This window comes from Convolutriloba macropyga, chromosome 11 (assembly GCF_964194025.1).
Source record: "Convolutriloba macropyga chromosome 11, txConMacr16.3, whole genome shotgun sequence".
Taxonomy (NCBI): domain Eukaryota; kingdom Metazoa; phylum Xenacoelomorpha; order Acoela; family Convolutidae; genus Convolutriloba; species Convolutriloba macropyga.
Window position 1 is genome coordinate 20,408,908 of NC_134478.1, and position 12,222 is coordinate 20,421,129.

A 12,222-nucleotide genomic window follows, 5' to 3' on the forward strand; every position below is an offset into this window, starting at 1 on the left:
CACTCCTGAACAAAACTACAGCATCAAATAATGAATTTTAACTTTGTTAGTAAAAAAATATATACGTTTAACTTCTGTCTAATAATACAATTATCTTTTTACACTATACACAAAATGAGAATTTTGATTAAAACAATTGACTTAACAGAGTTAATCTAAATAAATAAAGAGAAAATTAAAACAGTTTTTAAAATTAGACTTTCTCTGTAGAAGATATGTTATCGATTGTACCACAAAATTTTGCGAATGACCACTGCAATCGTGAGAAATAGGCAAATAAAGCCCACGTTGACCAAAATACCACCCCACACTTCTCTGTAACTTATTCCCCAGCCTCTCAGGAAAACGTCTCGCATAGCTGCGGCTGGCAGAGTAGGTGGGAGTGCATAACTGATATACCTCAGTGGGTAGGGAATAGCATCTAGAGGCCAGATAACACCGCTAAGCAGCATTATGGGGTAAAATGTACCCAAAGATAACTGCATAGCTTGTGTTTCTTCAGTACAGACGGCTGATACAATGATACCAAACACTAACCCACTGACACCCTGCAAATAGGCTATCAAAATTGCCAGAGCAATATTGCCCATAAAAGGTGTGTCGAACACTAACAAAGCCATGACGAATAAAATACACAGCTGGCCTGTCATGATAAAACATTGCACCGTCATTAGTGATAACATCAGCACTGTTTCTGTAACCCCTGACGCACTTAGACGATCAACTAAACCAAGCTTCCGTTCAATGATAGCTCCGATTCCTGTCAACGATACCGACATAGCATACGTCAGCTGCAAGATTACACCCGGTGCCATGTAATCAGTGAACGTTTTAACTTCTTCACCATAAAATGGTTTAGTGAAATTGATAGGCAAAATTGTAATAGCCGGATTATGGGTAACATTATTAACCAATTGAAAACCAAACTGAGCAAACGCTTCCATAAACTTTTCTTCGAGTAACATAGCAGTCATTAACACAGTTTGGTCGAGGCTAATATACACACTACCGCCCAAGGCTGTTTCTACAGTTGTATCTTTAAAATTTGTTCCTCGCTTGACCAAATCAATCGAGTAATTCGCACCAAAATGTACAGTCCCAGTTACTTGAGCTCTATGAGCAGCATCTTGCAAACTCTGCTTTGAATCATAATAGTGAAACTGCAAAAGACTTCCAGTGTTTACAAAGTCCAGGAACTGATTGCTCAGGTAAACATCGGCAATTCCCTTATCCTCATTGAAAACACCAACGGGGACGTCTTTAGGGTTTCCCCCGATTGCCAAGAGCAAAATGGAAATTTGAATGAAAGGCAAAATAAACTGGAAGATCATTAAAGGCTTGTTTCTAATCAGATGAATTGTATCTTTCAAGATACAAGCACCCAAGTGTGCCGGGTTCAGTAAACTCTGCTTTGCACTTCTACATAATTTCTGACAACACGGTTGTTCTCCATGGAAGTCTAACACTTTCTGTTCCAGAGTACTTTGCACGCCCAAGTCTGTATCTCCGTGATTTCTTTTGTTATCCACAAGAAGATGTTCTTCATCGTCCATAACTAAAAGAGAAAAAATCATGACTGATATGAGCTATGTCATTATGCCATACTTATCGGCATGTTTATAGAAAGTCGAGCAATCAGCCATTCATAACATAACCGACTAACGTCGGGCGAATTGCTCTCAAACGACCGGCGAGCAGTAGGCTTCGTCAGTAGCTGGCCACGGTTTAGTGAGGCAAGCTTTAGCTTAATTGAAGAAGCGTGAGGTGAGCGCAGCGGAGGGGGGGCAACAGTGGGGAGGGGTTAACGGTGGGATGGATTTTTTTAGCTGCACCGGGCTCTAACGCCGTGAACGATGTGCAAGGGTGGGGTCGAAGAGAGTGGGCTCAATTCTGGGGGTCAACCTCTAAGAACCGCCCTTCACACCATAAGTATAAGTGTGAATCACATACTTGGAGACTAGTGAACTGAAAGGCTCTAAGAGAACTTCATGACCGCTACCGGTTTATCCCGTTTTTGAGGACAAAAAGTCAAAAAATAGAATTGGTACAAACTTCCTTTGAAAGCAATTAAACATCAATAATCATCGACAATTGTACAATAAATGCTCAAATTGAAACAAACTGATTAATTTATGACAAACCTTGTAATCAATTTTAATTCAATCGATCAAATGAACATTTCTAAAGAGGTCCTTAGGCGTTCAACGTAACAGCCTATTCTGTTCATTCAATTTTCTCATGTTTATGCTAAACGGTTTTTGCAGAAACACGTTATAACTATAGCTATAACTTGCCCTAGCGACTTCTGAAACCAAAAAAAAACTCCAGCTGACGAAGTACATCGAAACCGCAAAAGAGTTCAGTTCACAAATTCCATCAAAGCAAAATCACCAGCACAGAACACTATTTTTGTGACTAACTTCGGACAATCAGAGTTGGATTTTTCACTGATATAATTAGAAAAATTTCTGATATTTAATAAAGCAGTTAATCGTTGAGCATTTAGTAAAAGCTCGACATATAATAAAAACTCAAGAGCTCTCGCTGTATCACATTCATCGGAAAAATGTGTCAGGAAGCAACTACCACTAATTCTTCACGTCAGTGCACAGGGAACTCTATTGGAGAAAGTAACAAAAAATCTGGGAGATATGAATTGGACAGGAATGACAAATTCATTGATATTTTAAAAATGGCGTCAAAATTTTAAAAATTATACTACAACCTTAATAACGAAAGTCATTCAGACAAAGTGACTTATGTTTTATGTACTTTTATTTCTGTACCTATATATTTTTTAAAATGTTTCATTAATCAAAGACATCAACTGGTAAAATAAACCTATCGACAAATGAGGCTTTGCCTCATTGTAAAACCGATAAGACCTGCTGACGGAACTCAGACAAATCAATGAAGAGAACTATAAGTACAAGAACTAAAAAAATGCCATTACCAAAAAAAGGCTTCAGAAAACTACAGCAATCTCGTCGTATCATTTTCACAGTTATATTAGGAATTCATAAATTTGATTGATTACTCTTTAACAAAAGTACTAGAAACCAGAAAATGAAAAGTCAGTGATAACAGTAGTCAAAATACCCGAAAGTAAAAAAAATCTTGCCACAATCTTGAGTTCTCACTTCCAAAGCCGCATTTCAATCCCAAAAACTAATCAATGTTTTTACCTTTATACCTCGGTGAATCTAAATCACGCTCCAAAAATCATTGCAAAATGACCTTCAAAATAATCAAACTGTGCCAGCAGAAACTTAAACAAACAACACCCGGAAGATCAAAATTCTTTCAGCTCAAAAATGAGAAGCTTAACAAAAGCCAACTCAAAATTGAATTAAATATGATATAATTGAAAAAAAAACTCTTCGTTTAAAGATCAATATGCGTCACATTTAGTGGTATTCCTGGAAAACTCATGAACAAGTAGTCAATTCTAACAGAACTCAAATTGTTTTAGTATTCTTTTTCACGCTCTCAAAAGATGTTGAAACAAATAAAAAAAGTTTAAAACAATTGATAAAAAGTTGATTTATTTGATAAAAATACGTTGAAATTTGTCTCAAACTTTTTTTCCAAAACGATCTCTTTTCGAACATGACTTTGAAAAGTAGACGAGACAACTTTGGAAATATAACATAACTGTTGTTCAAAGAAACCCTCAAAAAAGTCGCTAGCTATCTAAGATAGCCAGCAATTTGTGTTCTAATTTGGTGTCCACTCTCAGTGAGATTCTAAATACTATAATTAATTGTTTCTGAACAGATTTTTAATTTGATAAATATGCTGTCCTCCAATTTTTTTTCAAGAAAAGTGGGAACAACACTTAAAAGATGGTTAAATATTTACATGTTTTACAATAAATTGATTGCACTTAAATATATCTAAATAAAAATAAATTCGAGGAAACTTTGAGACAAGGAAAAACTAATAGTTATTAATAACTACGCTCTCATTGCTCCAGAAGTTTGCTTTAAAATATAAAAAAATGAAAGACCAGGCAGAACTCAAAAAACTCAAGGGCGAAAATGCGAATGCGAAAAGTGTCAGTCCTTATTTTGCAAATTATGTATCAATTAAAAAATACCTGCTGAAAATCCAGTCTATGAATTCAATCGCAGATGCCAATTTTGACCTCTTTCAATTGAGAAAATGTTATGTAGAAACCAGTGAATTATAAAACATAGAAAAGCTTTTAATTGTGTTTTAAATCCCATAAGATGATAACAGGGTTTCTTAAAACGAGAAGAAAAACGGTAAGAGCTGCGTAGCGTCCAGATATAACCCCCATATAAAATAGATGAAAGTAGTTACCGGATTGATCAAGTGCCTGTGTGATCTTCTGATTATCATCGGCACATAGTTCCAGAAAGACGGCCTCCAAATTGCTCAACCCCCTCTGTTTGATCAGGCTTTCCGGCTCTCCCTCCGACAACAACACACCCTGCCTCATGAGCCCGACCTTATTTGCTTGCCTAGCTTCTTCAATATAATGCGTCGTTATTAAAATTGTTGTCTCGTTTGTGGAGGAAAGATTCACTAAATGCTTCCAAATTTTAGCTCGCAAAAGCGGATCAACTCCAACTGTAGGTTCGTCCAAAATTAGCAGTTTTGGATCGTGAATCAATGCAGCACCAAAAGATACGCGCCGTTTCTGTCCTCCGCTCAGCTCTTGTACCATTCTGTATGGAGGTGGAAGGTCGAGTAGCTCAGTCAAGAATTGTGTCCGTTGTTGAATTTCTGTCACGCTGAGCTCGTTTATCTTGCCGTAAAAATAAAATATTTCCCTAATTTTAAAATTAGGGTGAAGGGCTATGTCTTGAGGCATGTATCCCACATCTTTTCCAGGCACAGCTACAAAATCGTAGTTTGAACTTGGAGTTGAAGCACCAAATACGAGTATCTTTCCTGAATGAAGACGTAAATTTCCTAAAAGCAAAAACCAATTCTTCTTATTTGCACTTCTAAAATGGGAGGACCCTGTAATTACAGATTTTAGTTAAGAGCATTAATGAGTTCCAAGTTTCCCCATTAATTAGTAGCCGCAGATCAAGCTTCTGAGCACTCTACTGTTCGTTTTTTCGGTGTAATACAGTTTTCTCAATTTTCCTTGTATCCTCCACCTCCATCTGTCGTTAGTAGCGCACCTTTCAAAAAATTTCCAGTGTTTTTCGAATTTGCCGATCGTTTTTATAAAGATATTATACAAAGGTTTCGTCAAGGTTTCTTAGACTTTTGGCTACTTTCAGTTTCTATGGTTATAGCTGGTTTTATCGGAGCCAGAATGAAGGATTGTAAGTTCAAGGTAGTGTTCTCCATTCATGGTTGATCGGAAGCTTCGGGTCATTTATCTCAATGTAGGTTGGTCTAGTTAGGAAATCAACCTTCCTGTGTAATGCAGTCTGCTCTGCTTCCTTTTTTCTCCATGATCAAATTCGTCAAGTTTGTCAGTATGTCTTGAATTTTCTGATTGTTAGTTATGTTGTATAGCCACACTTGAGAGCAGTATGTCAGGATAGCAACAGCGCGGCGAGAGAAAGCATTCATCTTGTTTTGGCAAGAATTTAATTTTGACAAGTTTCTTATAAGTTGAAAGAAATCACGACTTGACTTGCTTTCTGAATTCTAGCATTACAATCAAACTAAGAGTTGACGAAATAAGAAGAAATTTAAGCAGATTAATAATTGCTAAGATATCAGCTATTCGTTTATATATAACTGCTAAGATATCAGCTTTCCATATAATTTGTCTTAGGCAAGTTATTTTGAAGAGATGGAATTCAAACGGAAAAATGATAAAGCTTAGGTTTTGCTGATTACGTCACATTTATTGATAAGCCCGTACTCAGCTCAGCAGAAGGATTTTGCCCCTATGAAATTCACTTAAAATGACTGATGTATATAATTTCAGGCTATTGATTCTCACAAACTGACATAGATTGTCTAAAAAGATCGCCATTAGTGGTAGCTTCGAGAAGTTTTCACTAACACTAAAGTTCGCAGTATTTCTACTAGTTAATTGTGTTGCACTTTGTCGAATGCGTTTGTGAAGTCTAATTAGAGTACAGAAAAATATCGGAGCTCTGGATTGTCCACATTTCTGCTATACCGCTCTTTTCTGTAGCTGTATTGATTTTCAAAAAGCATTTCCTTAGAGCGTTCGCAACACACTCGTGAATTCTGTGTACTTAAACAGAGCGGACTGATTGGTTGATAACGCGGACTGCCTTGTTCCCCTCTTTGAAATTTGGTATCACGACCAATTTTCCATTGCCAGGATATGGTATACGAGGAATGCTAACTTGCTAATTGGTCAGAGCAGCTTTTCAGCTTTATATTTTGTTGTTGTTGTGGCTTCGTAAGCTGTTGCTACAGGGCGTTGTTTTCGGAACAATAGTTTAGAAAAATGCCCTCTTGTTTCTGCAGTTGTGGCAGTCGCAACCCAAATACCAGCTGCAGACGTTTGATTCGTTGAGTTCGGTGTATAAACTCCTAGAAATAGTTTTTAAGGCGCTTTTTAAGTCCCGTTGTTTCAGGGTAATAAATTATTTTGTGCCAATTTTAATGATGTCGATTCAGTGAAATGCAAAGATTCTTTGCTCCTTTAAATACTTTCTACTACATGAATGTCCACTTACATTTAAAAACCATAACCTACTAACGTCGGACGAATTGACCTCAAACGACCAGTTGGCTTTAACAGTAACTAGCTACAGTTTTGTGAGGGTCGCTTTAGCATAATTGAAGGGACGTGAGGTGATCAATTTCTAAGAACCGGCCTTCACACTATAAGTATAAGTCTCCAAAACAGTATCTGTGAATCGCATACTTGGAGACTAGTGAGCTGAAAGGCTCTAGGAGATCTTAATGCCAACTGGGCGCTACCTCTCCCGTTTCTGAGGACGAAAAGTCAAATGGGTCAGACGAAAAATCGGTCAAGCGGAAAATCGCATAAAAAAGACCAACAAGATTAACATGATTGCTACAAACTTCGTTTGAAAGCAATTAACAGCCAATGATTTCCGCAAAAGTACTAGTTAAGTCATTTAAGATAAAACATTTCTACTACAATTCAGCGCTAATGAGGGTAATAGATGACATCACGTCACATAACAGCAGCTCAAGTGCGGCATCAAGAAAAGAGTTAAGGAAAGAGAGAGAACCAGATATAGAGTGTGAGAGAGATAAAACGTGAACGAGAAAGAGAAAGAAAGAAACCCCAACCGACAGAGAGAAAACGCCTGAAAAAAATTCCACTAGATTCGACTCTGCAACTTCTAGTTTTCCAGCCTTGTTAGTAATTAAATCAAGTAAAAAACTGAAAAGTGAAAATTTAAAGAAGTTTCCAGATTTTGCAGTGAAAATTGGTTCAAAACCACCATTTGTCTCTTTAGTTCTGCTATGTAAACCATCTGCAAGACTTATAAAATTTCATTGGCCAGAACTGATCGTTAAACTCAGAAATCAACAAAAATATTTAAAAAACTTAAAACAAAATTTGTACAATATTTTACTACAATTCGTGATATTAATATCTTCAGAACCCTTTCATTGTCTCACCAGACTATCCAGCATCCCTATTTCAAGCCTTAAACAGTTCCCCTGGCTCATAAAGATCTATAAACTTGGGACGATGATTTTCCAAAAATTTGAAAAAAAAATTAAATTTAGTAAAAAAAAATAGCAAAAACTCGAGTCATCAAAACATTGTAAAGCATTCCATTAACTCTAGAAACTATCCAGCAGCTTATTATCAAACCTTGGGGGAGGTCCCTTGGCCCATGGTGCCGGAAAAAATCTTGAAGAAATTGCCTAAATTTGTAATATTATAATCTTGGAAAACAATTAGCAACACTGTTGTAATCTGTTATAAAAACCAAGAGGATGTTCCTTGGCTCCTGAGGCTGGAGAAAACTGAAAACGATGAAAAAAATTGAAAGCCATTGCAAGATTTATAAAAAAATGTTAAAGTTTATGATATTACAAAGCTGAAAACTAATACATGGTCAAAACTAGCTGAAAACTAAAATCTGAAACTTTTCAGTAACTGACTATCAAAAACAAAAAGAGGTTTTTCTGAGCCCTGAGGCTGAAAAAATCCTGAATAATGACAATGTAAAATTGCAGAAAATTGTTAAGTTTTGTCAAAAAATTTGTGATGTTTAAATCTTTTAAAACATTCCATTACATCAAGACACTATCCATATTATCAAACCCTAGAGGAGTTTCCTAGGCTCTTGAGACTGCAGAAATCTAAAATTGACAAAAATCTTCGAAAAAAAAATTGAAGTTTTATATTAAAAAATTGCCAAAATTTGTGATTTTAAAAAGTTGAAAACTATTCCAAGGACAGTAGAAAATTTTCAGTAACTCATTATCAAACCCATAAAGAGGGTCTGTCCCCTGGGGAAAATAATGACAATGTCAAAAAAATGCGGGTTTTGTCAAAAAATGCTAAAGTTAGTAATGTTAAAATGTTGAAAAACATAGCCGGCAGATTGCCGGAAAATAGCCGCGATAGACGCTTGTGGCCTCCCAAGAATTGAAACAAATAAAAAAACAAGATAGTCAGATTGACCAAAAGTCATTTAGTAGACCACTAGATTTTTTGGGTTAGATAGGTACTGTTAATTTTATGACACATACGGTCTATAATGAAAAAGTCCTAAAAAGCATTCTCAAGATTGATATTCAAAATCAGAAACTCGAGACTACTACTCAAGAATGTGGGCTTAAAAGTTGGGCACCACTTAGATGCACACTATTGAGCTTTAACTAGTAAATGTTCATAAAAATTTAAGTTCCATAAGTGAGTTCAGAAATCAATTTTTTAGCGAGACAAGTCACGCAACCGATTTAAAAGCAGAAATAACGTCACGGTAAGACAAAACAATGACCTAAAAGCAGAAATGACGTCACGGTAAGATGAAACAAAAATCTGTTAGACGAAGTAATAAAAATTACGAGTGCAATAATTGCCGCCTGGAATTGCTTACGCGGCTATTAAAAACCATTCCATTACCACTAGAAACAATGCAGTAACTTATAATCAAACCATAGAGGAGATTCCTTGCCACCTAAAGCTAAAAAACTCAAAAAATGACAAAATTTTCAAAAAGCTTGTAAAAAATTGTGAAAATTAGTATTCATTTGCGTGTTTTTGTTTCGATTACCAAAACATATAGCTCTTTAAATGGTCATAAAAAGTACTTATGTTTCGCAAAAGACCTTTTTCAACTTTAACCCGCCTCAATTTTAGACTGATTAAAATTCCAAAATTGACAAAGAAACGCGAAAAAAATGCAATATTTCGGGCTCTAAAACATGATCTTTTAACATTAAACTACGGTCTTCCCAGTAGCTTCACTTCGCTAAGCACTTGAAGGACTACTAAATGCGCCTAAGGACCTCTAATGAAACTTAACGCCAGCTGGGCGCTAAGTCAAATGGGGCGCTGAGTCAAATGAGACGAAAAATCGGTCAAGCGAAAAATCGCATAGAAAAGACCGACAGGACTAATATAATTGCTACAAACTTCGTTTGAGAGCAAATAATAATTGCTACAAACTTCGTTTGAGAGCAATTGAAAAACTTCTATTAAATTCCTCATATCAGTCAAAGTCTGGTCGGGTAGGAAATATCTCCGTCAATCTGAGACTAACCCAATATGCATTTCAAAAGAGTCGTTTTACCACATCCTGACGGCCCCAGTAGTCCATAAATAGTGCCACATTCGACACTCATGTTCAAATTGTTGAGCACTGGCGACTCCCCTGCTTTAACTCGGCCATAAGATATTAAGGCATTCTCTCACAATATAGCCGAGGGCCTTCCATTAGTAGTAAAATCCTCCATTTTGTCATCAAAACAATCGCATGGTCATTTTCTCTAAAGCAGTGAAATATCTGAAAACCATCTTATGGTGAAAGCGGAAGGCTAAAAGAGGTCAAAATGTAAAAGGCAAATAATTTTTAATGCTAGATATTTTCATGTGCTGAGAAATGTTGGATCTTAAAGTTATTTGCTCATACTACTGACGTTAAACAGATCGATCATTTGAATTCAGAGACTATCCATATATTAAAAAATTTTAGCATTGCACTGGCAATTAAAACTGGTGCGGTTTAAATCGGATGCTTTTTTCATGGCTGGCTCAACTTAATATTGGCAGCTGCAGTCACTTAAATCAAACATACTTGGTTTAATTTCAGCTTCACATGGAAACAGTACACTTCAGTAGTTCTCATTACCGATATTACTTCACTGCTGTTACATTTGGTATGCCAATTAAGCACCAAACAAAAGTAATTTTTCCCCAGGACAGCTTTCCATTATGTCAAAATAGTAGTATAAAAAGACATTATTTAATGCAACCAGTGACGCAATCCTATATTTCTAATGCAACCAGTGACTGACAATCCTATTTTCTTAATGCAACCAGTGGCTGGCAATCCTTGGATAAAGGTCTTAAGAAAAATCAAGAGATCTGGACTGAACATCACGATCCAACTGAGTGGTCATCCTTTATTGTTAATGGGACGTTGGATAAAATAGTTAAGAAGGGAATGGTTAAAGAAAGACCCCCAAAAATGAACAAAATCTAAAAACAATTAAGTCTTAACAAAAATGAGATTAAACAGAGATTTTTCGTTCAATACAGAGGAAACATCACTCAAAATTTTGCAAGTAGACTGAAAATACTGTGATATTCAAATCCACCCTGAAATCATCTTTTGATAAGAATCTCAAATCCCATGTGGTATGTGCGGTGTTCCGCCTTCAGTTAATATTGACTGTGTAGTTTTGGTGGTGCTGTGGCCGGACGTTAGAGAAGCAAACTAATCAGCTTGCTTCACTGACGCCAGTGTTGGTGGTGTTTCAAAAAAGGCCCTTGAGTTATAGTTACTTTGGCACGATATTAACTGCACGTGGCAGATCTGTTGTGACCGTCAGCACTGCTGAGACATGGACTAATTTTCTATAACTGTTTTGATCGGGAGAAATCCCTTCTGTAAAGAAAATCCCCAACAACAACAACAACAACAAATATGCCTGGGCGACCCTTTGCCCACTGTAGTTCCTGTCAACAGTTAAAAATTTCGTGAGATTTGCTTCACAAATCTTTTTTTGCTACCCTGAAAAAGTCATCCATTTCCTAACCATTCAATTACATCTATATAATCAGCATTATGACTTGGTTTTCTTATGGTTACAGTTTTTAGCACGTGCCTCTCCTGGTACACTTGGCCCCCATTTTTGGGAACCAAAAATCAGAAAGTTTGTAGTCGATCTGTTGTTGTTGTTGAAGTCTGTTTGAAGTTGCTCTTTGTCGTCTCGTCGTGTTCTCTTTTGCTCTGTTGAGTATTTTGTGTAGCCGAACTGTATTTCTTACTTCAGCTGCTGATGATTATGTTGAAATGCTGCATTGAGTTGTGTCCTCAATAAAACGCTTATCTTGAAGTTATGGACTCGTCCATATCTACAAGTATGTCTGATCTGACTTTGATGTCTGCTATTGAAGAATGCGTTGACTGATGTTGACTGCGCAAAATGTTGCTGTTTCTGCTGAAGAAATTCTTGCTGAAGTGTTCGTTTTTAACGTGAAATTTCTGTTGATGTCTTCCGTCGGTGTTGTCTGTAGATTGTTGCTATGTGCTGGTTGTCAACGCGCTGCTAATAGTGTTATATGAAAGAATTGAATGCTGGAAAGTTGAATTGCTTTTGTGCTGATTGCGTTTGACTGTGTACATTTGTAGTTGTTTTGAGTCGACATTTGTTTTGGCTGATTGGCGAATGTCAAATACTGAATGATTTCTGAAAACATTGTTGTTGCTGGCTTGCTCGTTGAAAGATTCTGGTTGACAAACTGAAGCTCCCCGTGTTCCCTACCTACTTAAATTTACCCCAACCTTGCACCTATTGCCCACCTTTTACTGTTTTCCCAAATTAGAGTTCGTCTGAATACCAATTGTTTGTAATATTTTATACATCTGGTGTTTGGTTTTACCTAAGCTGTTTAGTGTCATCTACCTTTTCAAATACTGGTGTCCTTTCGGTTCAAGTCTCTGTTGTTTTGCAATAAGCTATTTAATTGTGCATTCGAAGTCCAAAACCTACCTAATGTCTATCTAGAATTTGTCTTCCTGTTAAACCTACCTACATAAATTTTCCCATTTAAGAGTAATTCTCTATTATACGATAAGCTTTGCT

At 36.5% G+C, this 12,222-nt stretch overlaps 1 protein-coding gene across 2 annotated transcripts; it reads right to left on the bottom strand.

Annotated features, from left to right (window-relative positions):
• Positions 1–16: 16 nt before the first annotated feature.
• Positions 17–9,937, bottom strand: LOC142349240 (ABC transporter G family member 20-like). Of its 2 annotated transcripts, none has more exons than XM_075400672.1 (3): positions 9,675–9,937; positions 4,327–4,941; positions 17–1,555 (listed from the first exon to the last, which is right to left on the bottom strand). In XM_075400672.1, exons 1-3 carry the CDS (start codon positions 9,754–9,756, stop codon positions 219–221), a joined length of 2,034 nt encoding a protein of 677 aa, XP_075256787.1. In that variant the 5' UTR covers positions 9,757–9,937; the 3' UTR covers positions 17–218. The 2 variants fall into 2 exon arrangements, with proteins under 2 accessions (XP_075256787.1, XP_075256788.1); XM_075400673.1 differs by lacking the exon at positions 9,675–9,937 and adding an exon at positions 6,002–6,151.
• Between the last annotated feature and the right edge of the window lie 2,285 nt (positions 9,938–12,222).